The sequence below is a fragment of the Bacillus rossius genome, chromosome 11 (assembly GCF_032445375.1).
Source record: "Bacillus rossius redtenbacheri isolate Brsri chromosome 11, Brsri_v3, whole genome shotgun sequence".
NCBI classification, from domain to species: domain Eukaryota; kingdom Metazoa; phylum Arthropoda; class Insecta; order Phasmatodea; family Bacillidae; genus Bacillus; species Bacillus rossius.
In genome coordinates, this window is record NC_086338.1 from 28,764,940 (window position 1) to 28,789,649 (window position 24,710).

Sequence of the window (24,710 nt, forward strand, 5' to 3'; positions counted from 1 at the left end):
ACAAAATTGTGAGTAGAGGAGAATTTAAATTTATAATTTTTACAATTTTAGTTTGAATGGAATCAATTTTAACAGAATCAGAGGAGTTGATTGAATTCCAAATTATTAAACAATATTCTAATTTAGACCAAATTGAAGAAAAATACAGAATAATAATGGAATGAAACAGAGTAAAAAGTGATATATTTAACTAAGCCAAGAGTTCTTCTTGAGCTATTAACTAATCTATGTGAAGGTGAAAATATAATTTTGCCTAAATTTTTTAAGGAAGATGCTTTGTGAATTATAGTATTACCTAGTTTATAATCAAAAGACACTGGAAAATATTTCCTAGTAAAAGATATAATTTTGGTTTTTTTCCTTGTTGAAAAATACTAAATTAAGGTTACACCAATTATAGATTGCATTAATGTCGGATTGAAGTAAAAGACAGTCATTAAGGGAAGTGATTGTTCTACTTATTTTAAAATCATTGGCATAGGCATACGGTACTCCAGATGAATGGGACAAAACCTGAGAGATATCATCTATAAATATATGTACATATTAAAAAGTAGAGGTGACAAGGTACCACCTTAAGGTACAAATGAACTGGCTAAATAAAATGAAGAATTACAGTTATTAATGGAAACATAACTTCTGTTTTTGAGATAGCTTGTGCTACGCCCCTCGTGCCTCAAAATTGAATTATTGTGAATTAAATAAAAGGAGCCTTGGAAACTTGCTGGATAAAAAAAATAAGTTAAATAAATTGATTTACCAGAGGCGACACGAGGTGGGGAACAAACAAAATTTAGGAACTTCCTGTAACAAGCAAGGAGGAAGTTGGTGGGTCGTTAAAATCAATAAATAAAAACTACACGATTAACTTGATCTATAGTTTCCCTGTTTTATTTGCCCTGATGAATTATCTTGTTTCCATTACTTTACATACAAAAGGTTTTAACAAGTTTAAAAAAAAAAACACAAAAAAACAAAAAGGGGGCCGGCCCACGATTATTTAAAACAATTTACATTCTTAGTTTGAAATATAAACATTTGCATTATGAGTTTCACACCCAAAGTTGGATGGATCCGATGATTACATTAATAATTAGTTCTATTCGTTCTACATGTTCTTGAGGAAAACACTGGTCGCTGGTGGGTTGGTCATCCGCTTAAGATAGTTCGTAGCTAGGTAAGGGGGAAATGTTGAATTTACATTACCACCCGGGGTCTTCAAACGATCACGTCGGGTAGTAGAAACGTTTCTTCTAATGTGACCCACGGAACAGGAGGGGGGGGGGGGGGGCCACGAGATGGGAGCAATCAGTCTCTCCCCGTCATCGACCCTGTCTGCAAAAGTCCAAATCAAAACTGATTAGAACTTGTATACAGGCAGTCTATGGGGCAGAAAATGCCCCAAAAAAAAAATTTTAAGGGAAAAAAAAGGGGGGGTCGTGAATTATCACTCACCATAAACAGGGGAGTTGCCCAGCACGCTGCAGTCGTGGAGTCAGCCAGGGTCTGGAGCTCGCGAATTTCGCGGCAGGACGCGGATGAATTTTTCATGATAACATTTAAAAGAAAAAAAAATTTTGAAGGCAAATAATTAAATTATGCAGACAGACTAATCTACTAGGATTGACTTGAGGGATAGCATCCCTTATACAAAGCGACTACATAGTCGTTAGCGGTCGGATGAAGTCTTGCAGAGTCTGCCGATTCGCCGATACTCGCTGGAGATCTGTCTGCAGACGCGACGCGAGTTGATCTGTCTCGCGGCAAACCGCGTCTCGTAATTAAAAGTGGCCGCCGGCTCTTACAGGTGGAGGGGGGGTCTGGGCCGCCGAAAGATTCCGAACTTGCCCGAATGCGGGCGAAAAAAAAACTCTGGCAGGAGTTTTGAAGTTGGCATCACTGGGCGACAGTAGAGAACTCTGTCGGAGGGGTCTGAGTTGAAAACAATCGACTCGCCCACGGCGTCCATATAACTCAAGGGAAAGCAGGTGCTGCTCTCTGGCGCCCTAGAGGGTAGGCTAGCGGAGAAGTTCGCGACTTGGTCGCTAGGTAGCGCTTGCAATCAGTTCTGGCGCACTCGTTTTTGCGAGTCGACCTTGGGGACGGTCACTGTTGTCCAGGGGGTTACGACCGGTCATTGGTCTTACTTGGAACTGTGAAGGGGGGGGGGGGGGGGTAAAATGCAACGCTGCTGGGAATCTACGCCCCGTCGTGGCTGCAGAGGAGCGAACATAACACTAACACGTGATGAAAAAGGCCAATCTCAGCTCGTCTCTGAGAACTGGTCGCCTGCAAGCTACAGGCTTGTCTATGCAGTTAGGGTCACGAAGAGAAATGATATTACAGGCTTGAGGCGTGACTGAAGGCGGGGAAACGGTAAGCTGTCTGCCAGTCAGGGATTAGGCCAGCAAAATATCCGATACGCCGATGGGAAAGGGGCTTCAGAGGACTGAGACAAAGTTTAACTCAGAGGAGTACACCAGACTAACAAAGTAAAATCACACTATAGTAGAACAAATAAAATTTCCACACAAAAAATTTAAAATCATAATAAAAATTTAAAATATATCGTGTCGAATTTACTAATTAACGGCACATTCTTCCCCCCTGAAAGACGGAGTCAGGGTGGCCCACTTGAGCCACCAAAAACCTGGGTTCCAGAAACTTACCCTGTACCAGGATCTACTGTAGTAAACTACTTACAATGGCTAACAATTCTTACGTGTTTAAATAAAGGCTAAAACTTACAGATAACTTATTGAATTAGGGGCGCCCCTTTAAACTAGACAACTTAGTGTAACACTTCTTAACCTAAATTTCTTATAAACTAGTACCATGGATTTTTTTATTTTACTTATGATTATGACCTAGGTTTTTTTTTTTTATTTCAACACGTTGGTTGAGTATGGCATGCCGTAGTAGGAACGCTGTTCCTTGTATAAAGAAACACAGTGAAGAGTGCCCTCATTTTAGGTTGGGGTGTACTTTCTTCAACTGAGAAATGTGTGTGCGCGCGCGATATTCGCCGGAGCTGGGGTCGGCTAACGCGACCGTGACTGGCGTGAGGTATCGCTGGATCTGCCAGGGGCCATTCCAACGATATGAAAGCTTGGCTGACCTCTTGTCGATCGCCTTGCTGAGTGTGTGTGCTCTGCACAACACTAAATCTCCTACTCTGTAGGGATTGGGATAGCGTTTTTTGTTATATTTTTGCCTGCTTGCCTCGTGGGCTAAGTTCAGGTTTTTACGAGCTCTACTCCAGACTTCCTTAATGTTCCTGGGGTCGTCTGGCAGTAACTATTTTAACGTCCATTGATTAGAGAGTGGGGTGTTGGGCTGGTATGTAAACATGAGTTCAAACGGTGTTGTTTTGTGACTTTCATGTCTGGCGGAATTGAAAGCCATTTGCAACCACACGAGATTGGAATCCCACCTATCCTGCGAGTTCGCATGGAATGCTATTAAGGCAGACCGGAGGTTTCGGTTGAAACGCTCCGCATGTGAAGGCTGGGGGTAGTAGGGAGTCGTGGTCACATGCTGAATCCCGTGTGAAAAACACATGTTTTTGAACTGAGTCGATTTAAAGTTTGTGGCATTATCGGAAACAATAATGGAAGGTACCCCGGATATTTTGAAAATATAATTTTGGAGGGCTCGAATGGTGATTTCGGCCGTGGCTCTTCTAACAGGGATTAGCCACACAAATTTTGAGAATGCATCTACGCATACTAGAAGCATCGAATTTCCGTCTTTTGACCTTGGGAAGGGTCCCACAAAATCAATGAAAAGTTTTTGCATGGGCCTTTCGGCCACATCGGAACTCAAAAATCCGAATTGTGTTTTCTGGGCAGGTTTGCTCAAATTGCACAACTTGCATAATTTGACCCTCTGGGTTATGTCTTTATGCATTCCGTCCCAGATGAAATGCTTGCGGATGTTTTCAATAGTTTTGAAAATGCCTAAATGTGCGCCTAAAGGTGATGAGTAATAATATTGAAAAATCATGTCCCTGAGATTTTGAGGTAAGGCTATTTTAAAATTCTTACATTGCTGAGTTCTTCGATAAAGAATTCCCTTAGATAGTTTGTGGTATTTTGGGGGTGAACCTGAGTTTATTTGCGCAATTATGTCAGACAGTTGCCGGTCCGAATTTTGGTGGGATCGTAAATCCGAAAAGGCTAGCGGAAAATCTGTGAGCAATGCGTGGCAGGCCATAGGATTGTTTTCCTGAATCTCGGAGTTGGAAGGATTCTCGAACATTCGAGAAAGAGTATCTGCCACAATGTTCTGTGAACCACGAATATGTTGGATGTTAAATTTGAGAGAAGCAATTTTTACAACCCACCGACCTAATTTACCTAGTTGCTTTGGATGGGCTAGAAGCCAAGCAAGGGCCTGGTTGTCGGTTTCTAGTAGGAATTCTTTGTGTTCCAAATAGGGCCGGAACTTATCTATGCCGAAAACTACGGCAAGGCACTCAAGTTCGTATACCGAGGAGGCTTTCCTCTCCTGGTGTGTTAGGGTGCGGGAGGCGAAAGCTATAGGTTGCCTGCAGCCATCGAATTCTTGTGACAACACGGCCCCAATGGCCACACTGGATGCATCGGTTTGCAAAATAAAAGGTTTACTGAAATCAGCCATTCTAAGTACTGGAGGGCTAGCTATTGCATGTTTTAGAAAATCAAAAGCTTTGTCCTGTTCTGGACCCCAATTGAAAACGGAATTTTTTTTTACGTAGAGCATTCAGTGGTGCTGCATGCTCAGCAAAGTTAGGTATGAATTTGGCGTAAAAATTTGCCATGCCAATAAACCTGGAAATGCCCTTAGCATCTTTAGGGGGTTGGAAATCCTTTATCGCTTGTGTGCGATTAGGGTCAATGGTTACTCCTCGACTTGAAATCAGGTGTCCGAGGAAAGAAATTTCCTGCACTGCAAATTTCACCTTCTTTGTATTAACAGTGAGGCCGGATTTACGTAGTCGCTTAAGGACTTCTTGCAAATGAGCCATATGCTCTTCGAAAGATTCTGAATAAACAACGACATCATCAAGATAATTAAAAACAAATTTGAATTTCAGGTCGCCGAAAATTTGGTCTAGAAGGCGTGTTAACACTTGGGCGCCTGTGGCTAGGCCAAAGGGTACTACCTTGTATTGATACAGATTCCACGGAACGCAGAAACTTGTGACGTGTTTTGACTCTGGTGTTAGTGGTATTTGATGATAGGCCGAATTTAGGTCAAACACACTGAAAAATTTGGCTTTACTAAACCAGTGACATGCCGAATTTAGGTCTGGTAATGGCGTCATCTCTACTTCAATTTGCCGATTTACGCGGCGGAAATCGACCACCATGCGGTGACCTTGGCCTTGGTCCTTGGGTACTAAAAATGCCGGGGAGGCGAAACTGGAAGTGGAAGGTTCGATAACATCTTTGTCCAATAAATTTTGTATGTGATCCCGCATTATCTGCATTTTAGGTCCTAATAATTGGTAAGGGTGACACCTAACTGGGGTTTTGTCCAAAAGCTTGATTTCATATTGGGTGAGATGGGTGCGCCCTAATTTTTTACTCAAAACGTCGGGAAAGTTACGGCATAACTTCTCTATTTCTTGTTTCTGTTCAAAGTTAAGATGGGTTAGTGAAATGTTATTATCACCTTTAGACTCTGTGTGAATGGCATTTACTTTGCTCTGACATTTTGCGTCAGGTGACACAAAAGAAACAAAAACTTGCTTGTTAAATTTAAAGTGAACTCTTCGTGCTTTCAAATCAATTATCATGCCTGTTTTTGCAATAAAATCGGAACCAAAAATTTAATCTGTGGCCAAATCATCTGCTACTAAGAATGGGAAAGACCAAGAAAACAAATCGATTTTTACTTTAACAAAAACAATACGATTTACCTTCAAAGGCTGTTCAGCAGCTGTAAAACACTTTATTTTTATTGGCTCTACCTTTTGAGTCAAACGGTCTTGTTGTAATTTCCTGAATAGCTGGCCTGACACGAATGATCGCACAGATACAGTATCTATTAGGCCTGGAACTTCTTGTTTTCCAATTATTGTGTTGGCGTAGGGCAAAACTGTGGGTATATTAGCTAGAATATTATGACATGTTCTTTTGTCCGCGGTTCGCAGACAATTACATCGTCTGCACATAGGCCTAAACGTGTTACAGTTTTCCGTTTGCTTGTCTTGACGAGCTTTGTTTTTCTTAGCTCGCCTTTGTTTCTGTTTTCTTCTTTTGTTTTTTCCTCTGTGTGGGGAAGCAGTGTTTTGTTGAAGTTTTTGTTCGTAATTTTTATTAGGGCCTTGGTGAAGGGAAAAATTCCTAATGGTTGTTTGGGTGGCTGGCTCAGAAAAAATTCTTTCTGGCCAGCGGTTTACACGTTTTTTGGATTTTGCGAATAGTTAGAATTTGTCCGATAGTTTCTTGCACGACACTGCTCAATGTAGTGCCCAGACTTTTTGCAGTACCTACAAACCGGTATGCTCTCATCTTTGTACTGGGGCCTAGCGACGTGTTCTGATTTGTGCTTTTGTTGCGAAAAATGTTTATTGGGAAATTGTTGTTTGTTTTCTGTTTCCGCCCGTGCGTTGTTGTGGGTGTAGGAATTTGATTCTCGATTTCGCTGGTGGTCAGCGTATTCCACGTTCGTGTTGGAGATGCACAAGCGATCAAGCTCGGCAAAATTTTGTGGTCGGGCCTGAAAAACTGCCCTCGATCGTTCCTGCGGATTAATTCCATCAAGGATGTTTGAGACTATTTCACTCTCAGGTACTCGCAACCGAAGAATTTACGCAGCTAGTTTGATGTCTGCTATGAAGTTAGGTAGGGCCTCATTCCTTTGCTGTAGCCTATTGTACCACTCCAGTCTGATGTTGGTCATCAAACGGGCTGGAATAAAATAATTTAGAACGTCCTCATGAAATTGGTCAAAAGAATAATTTTGCTCAATGGCGAGTGTCAATCGCTCGCTTAAGGGTGGTTGTGTAAAGGGGAAAATAACTTCTAGGAGTTCCCTGTCTGGAAGGTTTGCCTTTTGTTTGATTTTGAACAAATTCTTTAGGAAGTCGATTAGGCTCCTGGGCTCCAACCCTGTGGTTTCCTTAAAATTGGCCAGCAGTCTTTCAACGGGATTTGGTATCTTAGCGTAAAAACTACCTCCAGTTGTCTGATTGAAGGTAGGAACCACAGGTACTGGGTTCGGTGCTAGATTAGAGGCGTGAGGTGTGACTGGTGGAGGTTGAGTTTGGTTTTGAAGTTGGTATACCTGCGGGCCCAATGGCAGGTATGTGGTGGCGGGGCTGGGGTAAGGAAGTTGTGATTCTATCCTGCCACCAGGGTGCACAGGGGCTGGTTGTGGTAGCGTAGCTGCCAGGGTGGAAGGAAAGGCTGTCAGTGGCGAAACTGACCTTCCACTGGCCGAGGAGGTGGGAAGGGCTTCCGGAGAGGTATGGAGGGATGAGAAGGCTGACCGGAATTCATGATAGGGGTTGAAAATGGCGGGTGAGGTGGAGGGTAGGTATATGGGTTGGGGCATGTAAACAGGATGAGCTGAGAGCGAATGCATAGGATAGGCGAAGGTGACATTGGTGCTCGGCTGAGTACCAGTCACCATGACAGTCGCAGATGGAAAATGAGATGGTGTGAATGTCGAAGTCAATGCCCGGCGACGTGATGTCACGGGGGGTGAGGGCGGTGGGGTGGGTAAAAGAGGTGGGGTAGGGACTGGGCTGCCTCCAGTGTGCATTTGTTTTGGGGGTTCCTGTACTTGACTGTCAGTTACTCCTCCTGCCACTGCCTCTACGGGTTCAAGTATTCTTTGGTCGATTGCGGCTAGTTTGCTCCGCAATTGGAAATTTAGACCAGGAATCTGTTGCCTACATTTCTCGATCTCCTTTTGGTAGATCCCATTTAATTTTTTGGTGGCTATTATTGTGAGGTTGGTAAATCTCGTGCCAATATGACTCAAGCGAGTTAGCGCACGTAAGATGTTGTTTCTATTTGTCTCATTTCGTACAGAATTAGTGTAACTGTGGAGTTCCTGAAATTTACTACAAACACAGTTAAATTCCTCCAAAGAGTCCAAGTCAGCGAGATTAGTGACTTGTGGTTGAATTTCCTCGGCACACGCAGCTCGGAATCTTTTCCGGAGCGTGGCCACGTCACCGAGGCCTGACAAACCTCGAAATCGGAGTTCGTACTCCAGCTCGTCACGGAGGAGATACTCCGGCGTGAGCATTGTGTCCCTTTCGTAGGTGGAGCTTGGTCCAGTCTTACGAGGACAGCAAAACATATACAAAATTTACGTTGATTGGTCAACCAACAAAGGCTTAAAACTATGGTTGAAACAGTACCTTAAATTCTACACAAGACACTCTTAATTTAACTTAGCTTAATAATATCGTAGTTGCTCCGACGGGTCGGAAGTATGTGCCCAGAATACAAAAAGTTAACTATTGCTGCCGGCAGACGAATGAGTTGGTACGTCTGTTGGCGTCTCTCTCAGAGGTAAGCGACCTCCGGGACTTGCGGGAACAAGGGGTGTGTGTGTGTGTGTCCGCGCGAGCCTCAGACACGAACGAGATATGATAACACCGCCGGTCGCCCGGGGTGCAGGGGAGGAGGGGATGTCTACGGCCTTGTCAACAGCACGTTCGGGGACGCGCGGTGGGGAGAGGACAGCTGGCTGGCTGAAGGACGTCTCGCGCGCTACGCGCTAGCCTAAGTCCACACGGGAATTTAACTCAAGATAAATTTTAAAATTTTAACTCAATATAACTACGGGGTGTACCAGCGATCAGTTTACAATATTATTACAAAATTGCTATTATCAAAAATTAATTTTAAAAAAAATTTTTTTGTACTTTTATTTTAATTTTAGATATGCTTATATTATTCAGGTATGCCTATAGACCAAGGTAACCACGCTCTGCTACCAAGTTGCTACGCCCCTCGTGCCTCAAAATTGAATTATTGTGAATTAAATAAAAGGAGCCTTGGAAACTTGCTGGATAAAAAAAATAAGTTAAATAAATTGATTTACCAGAGGCGACACGAGGTGGGGAACAAACAAAATTTAGGAACTTCCTGTAACAAGCAAGGAGGAAGTTGGTGGGTCGTTAAAATCAATAAATAAAAACTACACGAATAACTTGATCTATAGTTTCCCTGTTTTATTTGCCCTGATGAATTATCTTGTTTCCATTACTTTACATACAAAAGGTTTTAACAAGTTTAAAAAAAAAAACACAAAAAAACAAAAAGGGGGCCGGCCCGCGATTATTTAAAACAATTTACATTCTTAGTTTGAAATATAAACATTTACATTATGAGTTTCACACCCAAAGTTGGATGGATCCGATGATTACATTAATAATTAGTTCTATTCGTTCTACATGTTCTTGAGGAAAACACTGGTCCCTGGTGGGTTGGTCATCCGCTTAAGATAGTTCATAGCTAGGTAAGGGGGAAATGTTGAATTTACATTACCACCCGGGGTCTTCAAACGATCACGTCGGGTAGTAGAAACATTTCTTCTAATGTGACCCACGGAACAGGAGGGTAGGGGGGGGGGGCCCACGAGATGGGAGCAATCAGTCTCTCCCTGTCATCGACCCTGTCTGCCAAAGTCCAAATCAAAACTGATTAGAACTTGTATACAGGCAGTCTATGAGGCAGAAAATGCCCCAAAAAAAAATTTTAAGGGAAAAAAAAGGGGGGGTCGTGAATTATCACTCACCAAAACAGGGGAGTTGCCCAGCACGCTGCAGTCGTGGAGTCAGCCAGGGTCTGGAGCTCGCGATTTGCGCGGCAGGACGCGGATGATTTTTTCATGATAACATTTAAAAGAAAAAAAAAATTTTGAAGGCAAATAATTAAATTATGCAGACAGACTAATCTACTAGGATTGACTTGAGGGATAGCATCCCTTATACAAAGCGACTACATAGTCGTTAGCGGTCGGATGAAGTCTTGCAGAGTCTGCCGATTCGCCGATACTCGCTGGAGATCTGTCTGCAGACGCGACGCGAGTTGATCTGTCTCGCGGCAAACCGCGTCTCGTAATTAAAAGTGGCCGCCGGCTCTTACAGGTGGAGGGGGGGGTCTGGGCCGCCGAAAGATTCCGAACTTGCCCGAATGCGGGCGAAAAAAAAACTCTGGCAGGAGTTTTGAAGTTGGCATCACTGGGCGACAGTAGAGAACTCTGTCGGAGGGGTCTGAGTTGAAAACAATCGACTCGCCCACGGCGTCCATATAACTCAAGGGAAAGCAGGTGCTGCTCTCTGGCGCCCTAGAGGGTAGGCTAGCGGAGAAGTTCGCGACTTGGTCGCTAGGTAGCGCTTGCTATCAGTTCTGGCGCACTCGTTTTTGCGAGTCGACCTTGGGGACGGTCACTGTTGTCCAGGGGGTTACGACCGGTCATTGGTCTTACTTGGAACTGTGAAGGGGGGGGGGGGGGGGGGGGGGGGGGGTAAAATGCAACGCTGCTGGGAATCTACGCCCCGTCGTGGCTGCAGAGGAGCGAACATAACACTAACACGTGATGAAAAAGGCCAATCTCAGCTCGTCTCTGAGAACTGGTCGCCTGCAAGCTACAGGCTTGTCTATGCAGTTAGGGTCACGAAGAGAAATGATATTACAGGCTTGAGGCGTGACTGAAGGCGGGGAAACGATAAGCTGTCTGCTAGTCAGGGATTAGGCCAGCAAAATATCCGATACGCCGATGGGAAAGGGGCTTCAGAGGACTGAGACAAAGTTTAACTCAGAGGAGTACACCAGACTAACAAAGTAAAATCACACTATAGTAGAACAAATAAAATTTCCACACAAAAAATTTAAAATCATAATAAAAATTTAAAATATATCGTGTCGAATTTACTAATTAACGGCACACTTGTAAACCTGTTAACAAAATATCGCAGAGTCCAAAATTTGATAATTTTACAAGTATAACAACATGATTAACAGAATCGAAAGCTTTTGCCACATCAAAATAGCAGGCATCAACCTGGCCTCTATTAGTAACTGCATTGAAGATAGGATTAAAAAAGGTGATAAGATGGTGGTCGCGGACATGCCAGATCTGAATCCATGTTGATTGTGATGTAATTCATTTTTTAAAGGGAAATTAATAATTTTGAATATATGTATGTATATATATATACACACACACTTTTTGACGTGATAATGTCTTACAAATCGATGAACGCCGGCTACACGCACGAAAAAGCATGACTCATTGTCACGTTCCGCCTGAGCCGAGCGTGCAAGAACCGGCCAACCACCGTGCAAGAAAATCTTCTATAATATCCAACAGGTTAAGACGGGCTTTTTAACTAATTGTTTGTGATTATATTTAAACAAATTATTTAAATTAAATTAGCAAAAACTGTAAATAATATTCGAAAATGAAAAAGTATGCAATATTTCATCAATGTTTTTTTTATGACGTTATCACGTAAAATTATCGTCCGTAAACTGACTTTACAGACAACCCCCGTTTTTTCTAAATTTTTGGAAAACAAATTAAGAAAGATAGGTCGATAATTGGACGCACCAAATTTAGACCCACTTTTAAAAATGGAAATATCCCTAGCTCAGGACTGTAGGTCATTACTGATAGAAACACCCATCACAAACAAGACAGACTGGGAGGAACTATAACAGCATTTGCCTGGAGTGGTTTCACGGAACCAAGGAAAAACAAGATGGCTTGGCTGGATCTCTAACTCGAGTCCCCAGGGATGTGTGTTATTTTACTACTATGCCAAGATCCATGTTATTATAGTAGAAGATAACACACACACACACTATGACCAATTAATTATTTTCAAGATTACTTCAAAGATAATTACATGCATGCATGAGCGTACTGTATTTATAGTCTATAAGCATGGTTCCGTGCGTGATCTGCTTTATTGATATATGAAAGTAATAAAACTATTTTTAAAATAATATAGATCCAATAGTTCTAACAATAAGTAGGAAGTACAGTACAGTTTTATTTGATTATATTTTACTCATTCTTAGCTATCAATGTCCTTTTATTTTACTTAATCCAAAGACAACAGTCTTCATCTGAGCAGTTTGTATTAAAAGGCTGAAGAATGGCAACATGTGTACTAGTTTATTTGAATGTGAAGCTGTGCAAGCCTTGTAAGCTGAGAAGCATAAGGGCAAATGTCCACTTTCAGTAACAGGACATTGTCTCTTAAAACTGGACTCTCAAGGATCCGTAGCACCTGACAACTTACCCTCCGTCTGTCAATCACGTAACCTGAAGCCAATCAGTAGACCCAAAAAACTCCATCCGTCCATCTGTCAAAAGCTATCCAAGCCTTAACTTTCGACAGACAGATTGATGGAATTATAACTTTCGACATGTTAGCAAGGATTTGCTGGCAATATTTATTATCTTAAAAGGTTTTTAACCTACCTTTGAAGTTTAATACAAAAATTAATTGAGACACAGAAGTATAATTAATTACGTATGATGAAACTGAATATATATAAATAAATATCAGAGCAAAATCTGACTTTAATGATCTATATGAGCTAAAAACGTGACATTGCAGGCACCTGCCTTTCCCAGCTTTGCAAAATGATCTTGTGAAGAGAATATTTTTCTGTAAGGCAGTATGTATATTAACACATTAAATAGTTAAAGGTTATGGTGACATAGATTTGTATTTTTATTTTATTTTCAATATTTTTATACCTAAGAGTTTCTGATATTTAGGTGTTTTATTTGGAAAAGCTATTTAAATAGGATTTTTACTGGTTTTCACATTATTTTTGTAAGTTACTAGTTGTGCAATCATATGTTACAGTATTAAGTTGGTTTGAAAATAAGTTTTACAACTATTTTTTATATATGTTTAATTCAAATTGTGTGACATTTCTTAAACATGGGACAGTGGTTTCTGTGGAAGAAAGAAGGATAGATGGGCAATACCGAGGCACCGAAATGACAAGATGATATTTATTGCATCCTTTGTTAGAGGGAGACAAACGACGTTCACCCAGACAGCAGGAAAGCTCTGTGACTAGAAAATCGCAGAATAGTAATAGTAAGAAAAGTATCTGTAGCCAATAAGAAGGCAGTTTTTTTTTCAGGGAAGTCCCCAGTTGATACATTTTTGTGTGTGCTTTGTACTGTGTTTTGTCTGACTATTCATCACTCTGATGGTGGGAGGTCACAGTCTGCTGCTCACTATTTTAACATTCTAATGTGAGTGAGAGATGAATTTAACCGCTGTGGTATGGGCTGAGCCAATCATCAACTCTTTTCATTTTATTTTGGATTTCGTTGACCACAGTCATCGGCAGGAGCTCATGACAGGGCAATAGTGACCTTTTGCATTGCCCTAAGGACATAATGTTTTCTTTGTCGTACCATGTGTTCAAAATTGGGATATTTTCTTAACTTCATCTTTCTGTACCAAGCAATGAGTCACCATGAACTGGGTTGATTTTGTATATTTGTGAACAGTGAAAAAATATGTTGGTACAGAAAAAATTAATCTAAATATTTGGACATAAATTTTTTATTTGCAAAGCTACTCCAAATTCAGTAATAATCTTCACAACTTTCATCCTAGTGAACAGTGTCAAGGTAAATACCTGCAAGACTCCATATTTCTAAGAGAGCTTTATGTATGTGATATTCAGGCATAACTAGCAGGGTCACCTGGATTGTTACAAATTCTCATGATTGTCAATCTAATCTACCTATAAAATGGAAATTTTCACCACTATTAAAGCCATCTAGTCAGGTGGCAGCATCAAAATGCAAAAATACTTTAAGGGCCGTGCTGATCATCGTGAATTGCTAGACTTGTCGACGGACGGATGAACGGATGGCGGATGGTTGACGGACGGACGCGAAAAACCATTGAGAGCTCAGCTTTATGCTTCTCCGCTACCGTAATCTACGTTGTGACTTGAAGTAGGTAACTTGGCTTCTGGGTTGTAGCCGTGTCTTTGGCAGTTACTTACTAACTGCTCCCTGATGATGGCGACTGCAATGTCGACCGAAACGTCGGTGAATTATTTGCCAAGGGCACTGCTACAACCCAGAAGTCAAGCTACTTCGGAGAATGGCCGTGAAAGCCTGCCTGTTGTGACTTGTCCCACTTTACACAGAGAGGTAAATGAAAGAACGGGATACATGCCTAAGATATCCAGAGAGCTCTGGTGGTTGGCCACAATAACACATGCCTGTTGCTTCTCCAGCAAGTCCTGGCCACGCAGCTCCCACTTGAGTCCGACCAGGCCGGAGATGAACCTGCACATCGACGACGCCAGTCTGCGCGGGGAAAACAAGAACACATCAGTTATAGCCTTGTCAGAATGCTAAAACATAAAAAGTACGCACAGTGAAAAGCCTTTAATCTGGCAGTAGGGAGAGGGAGCCATTCTGAGGACGTACCTATGGTGCGGAGGGGGGAACAGTGTTGCTAACCACATATGCCTCATATCTCATGAACCCATTATGATCCCAAAATGATTTTTAATACACAAAATAAGAAAAATAAAACCAATTTTTGGGAATTTGTTAAAATTGTCACTTTTTGAGAAAACCAAATTTTTGTTTTTTTCAATTATTTCTATTTTTTTAATTTTTTAATGAAGCAACCCCAATTAAGTTTTATGGCATATGAAAGTCCATCAAAAAAGCTTTAAAATGGGATGAATTTGAGCTTTCTAACACTAACAGCTGCCGAATGACAAAATATTTTTGTAGATCAGAAAAATGCAAAATTTGTGTTATTTTGTAAACTAATTTTAAAAAAAGTACTAAAAAAAATTAATTCATGTATTACCAAAAATCATTGAAGAGGGTTAGATAGAATGTGTGCTGATTTGACATGGAATCCCACTTAGCCATCTTGGTCCTCTGGTGTTAATAATGGAAGGCGACATTCCTAGGAGAGCTAGTCACTCTACAAGCCTCGCCGCCAAGTGTTTGAATATATTTGAAATAAAAAATAGAGTTTAATCAGACTGCAATATATCACGATGTGCTGCTCTGGTTTTATCGGGTCAGCTTCCCAACTGCAGATGGCTAAGACTGAATTCACGTATGCACCTCGCTGGGCTATATGATTCTTGGCAAGCTCGATGGTGGTGCTCCTGACTATTTTGAGCAGCCATGCATTCTGCAGCATGAGCTTTCTACGGTCGGACACGTGCCTCCCCTGCTCCCTGGCGGCACTGAACAGCACAGCTGCGACAGAGACCATCCAGGAGCAGGACCATGTCACCCCAATGACATCGTGGTGACGTGGAGTGAGGCGTGACACAACCACCCACACGACCTTCCTCAAAGAGGGCAACCATTCATGGACTGAGCCAGTCGCGGAACCCAAGCAGCCCGAGGAGTTCTACCGTCGCAGCGGCTAAGTACCGCCACAGAAAGGCTTGAGCATCTCAGGTTGAATGACACTACCATGTTTCCACCCATACGGGGTAAGGACCGCACAGCTACATTAAGGGGATAATCTCATATACTAGGCAGAGCATATCCTCCAGGCTTAAGGATTGCATCTGGTGTGCACATGGACTTTGTCATGCCCCTTTTCAAAGATGTAGGCTACATTTTTTAGCCTTAACAAGTGGTCAAATTTCAGACGAGAGTGGCATGCCTTTATCATCAATGGCGAGAGAAATCAAAGACGATTTGCAGATCCAGGTATACTGACATTTTTCCGTAACAAAATGTACAATTATAACAATACTAGATACGTATATGCCACAATTTCCATGTTTAAGGGGGTGTAAGGGGGTAGGGGCAGGAGCTTTTGGGATAATACACCTATGACAGTGTTCTAATAACTGATGAAAATTCAGCTTCTCTTTAACTATTCCCGACATCCGCCCGTTTAATTCCCTTGATTTCCTGGGCTATAAACAATGAACAACATTACAACAATGAATTTCAAGAAACTCTCAATTTAATATTTTTATGAAATAGTTAACTATGATGAACCTCACGGAGTAATATAAACATAATTTTAGGATTAAAAAATAATAAATATAGTACTGTATAAAACTGAACATTGTGCATCATAAATACATGGAACGGGATACTACCTACTTCTTCCTACACATTCCCCACTGCTGCCAAGCATTTATGTGGGAGAAATAAGGATTCATGCACTATCTTCTTGTCAAGTATTGGCCAAACAGATGCAGCTAGAGAAAGAAGTGAGATTCCCAAGTTTCTCCTGAATAAAAATTTAACTTTAAATAAAATAAAGTGCAGTCAGATGAAAGGGGAAGAATGTTGGGGGAAAGTCATACAGCTCCTCAAGCCTTATTTCCTTTTCCTTAGATCCCTCACTTGGCCCTAAAATGGTTACAAACAGTTCCGACTTCTTCCAAGTGATTACAGTAATTTGCAATTGAAGTAAAATGTGACCAGTTATCTTTCACTTGAATCTGCTGTTCACTCAAGGCATACTGTACAACTCATAGGAAAATATGCAATTATGCTGTCAGCAAAAAACTGCTCTAAAGATATATTGATATTGACACATACAAGACACAAAACTGATAAACACCCTCAAATATATCAAATAAGTTTAGATGATGCAGGTGGGTGCTTAACTGATGTTGCAGGGTTCGAGGTAGCACGCAGGTAGTGTCATTTGCTCAATGGGGATAATAGTAATTCAATTAGGATGTAAGTATTATTTCACCAATAACCAGTATCACCAGCGCAGGAAAGTATGGAGAATGTTAAGTTTGAGGTCTCGAGTTCAGCACATTTATTTCCTTTACAAGACAAGTACAATGGCTATGACTAAGCAAATCTCAAGTCATTTCCAGTGAAATTCTCTAGAATAAATCTCAAGTTTTACTCTCAGGCATTATGTGCTTTCCTTACTGCAATAATAATATCACCTGAGAACTAAGCTTACTGACAATAACTATGACTGGTGGGATCCATCAAATCTAGTCAACAGGTCAAAGCAATACGAATAATTCTTTTATAGTGAGTGTAAAATCACGGTGCATCCCCAACGGTCTCTTTGGGAGGTACCTACCGAACATTTACTCATTTTAAGCAAACTGCAAGTTTAGATGCCTAACCGATCTAATGTATCTGACATATAATTTATCATTGTAACACAGTAATACTTTCAATTAATAACTTTGCAAGACTAAGATATTTTTCACTCGACAAGTTGACTTGCTATAAACATTTTAAATTTTGTATCATCCTCATTCCGGGACGTTACCTACCAGAGTAGAATACAGTCTTGTTTAAATTTAAGAAAAATAGGGCCTAATTGGAGTTCAAGCTACACAAGTGTGACCTTCGATATAACAGTAAACTACCAAGCAGTTACTTTCGTTTCAGTACAGAAGTTCCACGTGTTAATCCAAGATCGCGTGTTTATACTATACTCAAAGCGGGTGACACAGATAGTCAAGACACCGTCTCGAATAAGGTACGGGCCTAATAACAAACTGAGACACTATACTTTTGATGGGTTGATAAAATACATTAAAAATGTATACCGGTAATAGAACCGGTAAATTTAAAATGTTTCTTTTACTCACATACTGAACTACCACTTCCAAATATTTGTAAAAATGTCTTACTAATATAACTATTAAAATCATATATTCACCAGCAGCAGCGGCTGATAAAACATATTAAAATTGTTTTAATACTTACATTAAATTTTTCACATCTTGCGGACGCCATGCCATAATTGGCAGCACTAGCAGAGAATTCACCAACACAACGCCATAGTAGACGAAAAACTTCAAATAATAACGAAATACTTTGTTAGTTTCATACAAAAAAGGTAAAGCTAAAATTAAAGTTACCACAAATAATTCAAACAAGCTTGACATTCTGGAGCCAGCCAATAGTCAATAGACAAAAGCATAGATTATGACACACATTGTGAGATGTAACACACAGATGATATTTACAAAGTCTAGATATTTGCCCATAATATCATACACGCTTCTCATTTTAAACGAGACTATAATACCCCAAACCTTGATAACATATATGCATGTTAAACGGTCATGGGAGTTACAAATATCTATGTATTTTTAAAGACCTTGAGTTACTAAAATTAAGATTTAGGAAATACATAAGAAAACAAGAGAAGCCATCTTGGTTTCAAAATATCCCTCTACAACTAGTTGTGATTATTTATGAAATAATGTGTGCTTTTACCTTGTAACGATATTAAAACCTGCCTGTCGTTGAATGACTGCTGATTTTAATCCCTCCATATACTTGCCATCCGTCAATGATTCTTACATCACTATCCCTACTTCCTCTCAGCTCTGCCAACCAGCTAATTCATCACTCTCAGCTTTTTTGAAGGTTAAGGTATCTCGCCGCTCGTGGCAAACACACCTGTGATGCAGGCCCCCCACATCATTCTGTGGGCTCTGTTGCTAGAAGTCATGATGCCCCTCCCCCTTTTTTCTAACATATTAAAAAATGTTTTTTGCTCTATGTACATTGTTTTAGTTATATATGTTTTTAACCTTTTCACAATTATTTTTAAAACATATTAAAACAGTGTTTCGATTGTCAACGTAAATTTATTTTTAATAATAGCAAATAAATGAGTGTAAGTGTTCTGCACTGTCAACATGGTGTCACGTCAATTGGTGGTGGTTTTGTTACTCACAGTTGTAGATTCAAATACGTTCTGTACACACAGCATATTCCGAATAATATTACTCTGGTGTAATATTTCATCGGTAACTAAATTTAGGTCTTACTGTTTAATTGTTTTCTATGATTTATTTAAAATTATCTACTTTTTTGTTTTAAGTTTTTTTTCTTTCCTTCGCAGGTCCCCTAGACCCATGGGCCCCGTTTCCATAGCAACAGTAGCCCCGGTCATTTGGGGGCCCTGCTGTGATGTCATGATGAGACTTGTTATATTAGCAATTTCAAACATTCGTTGGACAACTGGGAGTCGTTCCCTCTCGTATAACACTGACATGTCCCGGCAACAGCGTCCAGTGCTGGAGTGGTGTGAGGTGGGGTGAAGGACCCCCCTGGGCGTAGTGAACTCACACGTTGTCGCCTCACAGCTCCTGCAGGCCGGTAGTGCCCAATGCTGAGAGGGTCTATGGAGTGGAGAGGTCAGGTAAGGAACGAGGAAGGGGTATCAGTCGGAGCCCTAGAGCGAGCTCCCGAAGGCTGCTCCAAGGGGGTGGAGAGGTAGGAATCCAAGAGCGAGCTCCCGAGGGCCACTCCAGGGGAGGGGATTCTAGAGCAAGCTCCCTAAGGCCATTCCAGAGGGAGGAGGGAAGAGATTCTAGAGCGAGCTCCCGAAGGCTGCTCCAGAGGGAGGAGGAAAGAGATTCTAGAGCAAGTTCCCGAAGGCCACTCCAGAGGAAGGAAGAGAGTGAGGGGGGAGGGGAGAGGAGAGCAGAAAGCAATATGCAAAATCTCAATTCCTCCTTTATTTTTCCTCAGATTTCTCTGGGGTAGGGATCTCTGGCTAGGTTTCCTTTTTTTTCCTAGCCTAAGTTAATTCTAAGTGTGTAGGGGAGGGTCCAGGTTAGGGGAGGACCTAAGTGTGTCTCAGGCCGAAGCCTATACAATCTACCATGCGGGTTTTTAACCATGCAGGACAAGGGCGCGTGCATCGTGTGCTTATTGGGGTTTACTGGCTAGCCATGGCTGCAATTGGCACCATGACTGACGCCCCATTGGTCGCCTAGCTTAGAAGCTAGCTAATGTGACCCAGGTAAAACCTGCATAGACACAGGGGAAACCCTGGGCCGGGTCATGCGGGGATCAAATATCATGCATTATGCAAGCAGGTAACTACCGGACAAGAGGGAAGAAGGCAGGGCCGGTCCTAGGGCGGTGCGAGCGGTGCGACCGCACCGGGCGCCATCAAGGGAGGGGGCGCCGAAATCAACCGACACATGAGACAAACGACGGTGACGATCGGTCTCACGGGAAAATGGACGAATTGAGGTACCCGCCCTCCGAAGTCACGGTGTCAGATCTCCAAATTGAATGAGTCCAAATTAATAATGATTATGTGTACGACAGCTCTTTTAACGTGGCTCATTCGTATTACATTACTAGCAATTGTTTATTTACATCCTGTGTCCCACAGCTTACAGTGGCGCTTCATCCGGCCGTTACTTGAACTGCTTGGCGCCTGAGTCTTCCAATTTCCAGTCGTTCATTAGGGGCAAGTGGGGCGCGGGGATAAATTTCGTCCGTCACTTGTTTCGCTAGGCAAGCATTGTCTATTGAATTGCCAAGTCGTTCAAACATGCGCGAGTGTATATCTGTGTTGTACAGTGTGTGTGTCGTTAGATTATTACAGAAGAATTCTTAATAGAAAACAGAAGTAGGTAAGTATTGTTTATATGAGTTCCTTTCTAGTAGTGCAGCACAGATGCGGATACCGATTAATCGCATATTAACAGCAACGTATCCAAAGTTTTGTAAATATGGCGTCTTCGTGCATGTTCGGCGATGTTTGTTTTAACGAATAAGAAATACATATTGCGACAAGACGTTGGCGACACTTAATTTCTATACATATACATTGCATTGAAATGTTATTAACGTTTACTTGTTCTAAACGTTCACAATCGTTCTGAAATAATCTCCGTTATTTTAGTACAGTTATTTTCCGATAAGAATCTTAACATATTTAAATGTTAACATGTTTATACACAAAGGGCAAACATGAATAGCGTAATAATTTATTACCATATAAAGCGGACCTTTCAAGAATCGGTAATCGGTAAAGTCATATCAGTGCACCACTACTTTCTAGTGTATTCTGTGGTACTGCGATAAGACATATCCACTTGTCAACGAACGAAACCGCACGGCGAGATTAAACACTGTGTCTTAGGCATTTAATGATTACGCGCGTTTGTCGAGTACGTTTCTCCTTGCAGCCCGATGTACTGCGCTTATGTAGTGTATTTATTATAGTGTATGTATGGTAGCTTTTGTATGGAAGTGATGTACCTGTTACGTAATAACTATTATTTAATCTTTGCCTATACTGCGTTTTATATATAAGGTGGTAAAGGTGTAGGTATTAGTTTGTTTTAACAAATTTGTATAGGCCTACTATATATTATATATCACTCTTGTTAAAGTTATTTATTTTTTGTCCAATAACTATTAAAAAACGTTTTGTCTAAGGGCCTGTATTACTGCCTTTATTTAAGTGACAATTAGCGTAACTGAGTTTTTACGTATTTTGAATGGAAAATAAATGAAAAATCAATCAGTTATACTAACTGCCAGTTAAATAATGGTGGTTAAAAACAGGTCTGTAATTAATTAAAAGTGCAAAAAACGGGTTTTTAAATAGTCCCTGAACTTAAATAAAGGAAAAAAAACTTAATTTAATTATTTTATAACTGGCTACTGCCGGCGATTTCGATCGCGTGGGTCCGTGGGAATAGATTATCGCACATCAGAATTTAAATCTTTAACTCGTATGTCCTATTCTATGTCACTGAAGATACACAGCACCATTTTCAAGAAGATTTAGCTGTTCCTGGAACCTCATCTGCATCTCAAAATATTACAGAAGAAGTTGTAGCAGATGAATCGTTATCATCATCTTTTAAAGAGAGAAAACTAGATGATATTTCAAAATGGCCGCTTATTATTGACTCTGCAACAAAAGATGAAATCCTTCTTCAAGGCCCTGTTTGTAATGAAATGAACAACGAAAATTACCCAAAGAATTGTGACGGCCGTCATTTTTCAAATTCGCATTTTGAAAAAGTAATGCCAAATGGGGAGATTTTTAAAAGAAGATGGCTCGTGTACTCTAAATCTGCAGATAAAGTATATTGTTTTTGCTGTCGTTTACTCAACACAAACCCCAACTCTAATTTGGGAAAAGAAGGATTTGACGACTGACGGCACTTATCAACGCGTCTCAAAACACACGAAACATCCTCAGATCACCGACGTGGTTTGAACAGTTGGATACAAGCATCGATTAGGTTGAAGAACTGTAGCGGGATAGACAAACAATTACAAAAACAGATTGAAGATGAGAAATCGAAATGGGTTGCTATCCTCGAAAGAATGTTGTCGATAGTGTTCTTCTTGGCAGGCAATAATTTGGCGTTTAGAGGGAGCTCTGAAACATTATACACCCCTAATAATGGCAACTTCTTGGGTTTGGTGCAATTATTAGGAAAATTTGACAATGTGATGATGGAGCACCTCCGCCGTGTTGTAAATAAATTTCAGCAAACGCATTCAAAACGAATTAATTGGCTTACTTGGAAGTGAAGTTCGAAATAATATAGTGAATATGGTAAAGTCAGCTAAATACTTCTCCATCATTATGGACTGCACTCCTGATGTAAGACGCATTGAACAAATGTCAATAACATTCCGGTTCGTTGACGTTAATGAAGAAGAAGTGGAAGTGCGAGAGTGTTTTGTTGCTTACAAGCCAGTAAGTGACTCTTCGGGAGCAGGACTCACTGGCCTCTTTCTTGATTCGATTGTACAAGAATTTGATTTAGACATGAACGATTGTAGAGGTCAAGGCTACGATAATGGAGCGAATATGATAGGAGTGAACAAAGGTGTACAAACCAGAATTTTAAACCTATATCCTCGGGCATTTTTTAATCCATGTGGCTGCCACAGCTTGAATTTGGTGATAGCAGATGCAGCCAAAAGTTCCGTTAAATCTGTTTCTTTATTTGGATTTCTCCAAAGACTATTTGTTTTATTCTCTGGATCAACCAAACGATGGGAAGTGATATCCAAGCACATAGACGGATTATCATTAAAAAAAGTTTGCGAAACTCGCTGGGAGAGTAGAGTTTCTAGTCTTGCTGTTGTTCGCTTTAACTACACTTCAGTTCGTGAAGCCCTTCAAAATCTTCATGAAGAAACTAATGACTCAGTTGCAGCATCAGAGGCATTGTCGCTTATTCAGAATATGGAGCAATTTGAGTTCATAATTACAATGGTGGCTTGCTATGATATATTGTTTCAAGTAAACATTGTAAGTAAAGCTATGCAGTCTGAAACTATGGACTTACCAAATGCATCGCAATTACTGAAAAACTGTTCGGAATTCGTGAAAGAGTACCGCAGCTTTTCCTCAACTCTAATTACAGCTAAATAAATAGCGTCTCTAGCCGAAATAAACCAAGTTTTTAAGGCAGTCCGATCGCGAAGAAAAAACTGTTATTTGAATACGAAGCCTTAGATGAAACACCAACTGATCCGGAGGAATTATATAAAATGAACGTTTTTTACCCGATGATAGACACAATTGAGAATACATTGGTTACACGTTTTAAACAACTGTCAAAATTCAATGATACATGGTCATTTTTATACGACAAATAAAATAATTCCAGAAAAATCCATGCTGGAAAAAGCCTGTGCTGAATTGCAAATCACTTTAACCGATGGAGAAACATGTGACATATCTGGTCATGAATTGGTTGAAGAACTTGTGAGCCTGAACCCATTACTAAGAGATCTTCTGTCAGGAGAGCCAATAAAAGTACTTCGACTTATAAAAAAAAATGATTGGCAAGATATTTTCCCGAATGTATGGACAGTGCTTCGTATCTTGCTAACTGTGCCTATAACTGTTGCCAAAGGAGAACGAAGTTTCAGTAAATTAAAACATAAAAACCTACCTACGGTCTACTATGTGTCAGGAAAGACTGTCCGATCTTGGAATTTTGTCTATAGAAAATGCTATTGCCCAAAAGTTGAATTATTCTGACTTGATAAAAAAAATTTGCAAGTGCTAAAGCTAGAAAAGTGATTATCTAGGTATTTTTTAAATATTTTTACTTCATGTCTACATATTTTTTGATTAATGTTTGCATGGAACATAGAATAAATTAAAGTTGACATCATTATATATATTATTATTTGTCATTTGTCCACTACATCTATGACATATAGGTAATCGCACAAACTGGTCAAACAAACATTTCTAAGATTTGACATTTTAGACAGCAGTAATTCGGCTTAATAATCTGAGGCGGCTGCTTTTTTTTGGTGGGAAATTAAGCAACCAGTTTAACAATATTTTTTATTTAGAGGGGCGCCATTTTTAGATCTCGCACCACCTAAAAATTTTGATAGGACCGGCACTGGAAGAAGGGTCCAGGTAAGAAGAGTTGGAGGGGCTGAAAAATCAACCATGCTGGAGTTGGGTGCTTGGGCCTTGCGGCCCGCATTTAAAGGTTGGGAACTCCTGGGTTATTATTAACCAGGGGTGCGTGCGCCCCCAGGGGCGGGTGACTTCACTCGTCAGCCCAGCCCAGCTGCCCAGGCAGCCACAGTTAAAACAGAAGTGGGCAGACGAGCCAGTAAACCGGCTCGAACTGCGGGCGCACGGAGCGAAAGGCAGCCTGACGTTGCGCTATCTTCATTTTCGTTCTTCAGGTCAACAGCAATGTACCTTTCAAGCCAGGGTGGGGAAGGGATTCAACCTCGCCACCCAAAATCCCCGAGACGGTTGAAGGTCGCGCCGATCGAGGCTACTACTGCCACACCTACAGTAGCCCCAGCTGAAGGTCCCTGATGTCTTCCTTCAGAGTTCCAATGCATTTCAGTTCCGTTGCGCGCTCAGCAGTCCACAGCTCCGCAAGTTCCAGCCCGCAGTTCGTCTGCACCCTAGCTACTATGGCACATCGAGCTCCCCTGCGGTGCCT

At 41.0% G+C, this 24,710-nt stretch overlaps 1 protein-coding gene across 2 annotated transcripts in view; it reads right to left on the reverse strand.

Moving 5' to 3' along the window:
• The window catches only part of LOC134536747 (1-acyl-sn-glycerol-3-phosphate acyltransferase alpha), a 51,121-nt gene extending 33,174 nt beyond the window's left edge, over window positions 1-17,947 (reverse strand). The window contains exons 1-2 of one of the 2 annotated variants that reach the window (XM_063376655.1): window positions 17,698-17,947; window positions 14,183-14,316 (exon numbers count right to left, since the gene is read on the reverse strand). In XM_063376655.1, the coding sequence (XP_063232725.1) occupies window positions 14,183-14,316; window positions 17,698-17,879 (316 nt within the window). In that variant the 5' untranslated portion in view covers window positions 17,880-17,947. The remainder of the gene's footprint in view (window positions 1-14,182; window positions 14,317-17,697) is intronic. The other variant, XM_063376657.1, reaches the window with a different exon arrangement.
• Between the last annotated feature and the right edge of the window lie 6,763 nt (window positions 17,948-24,710).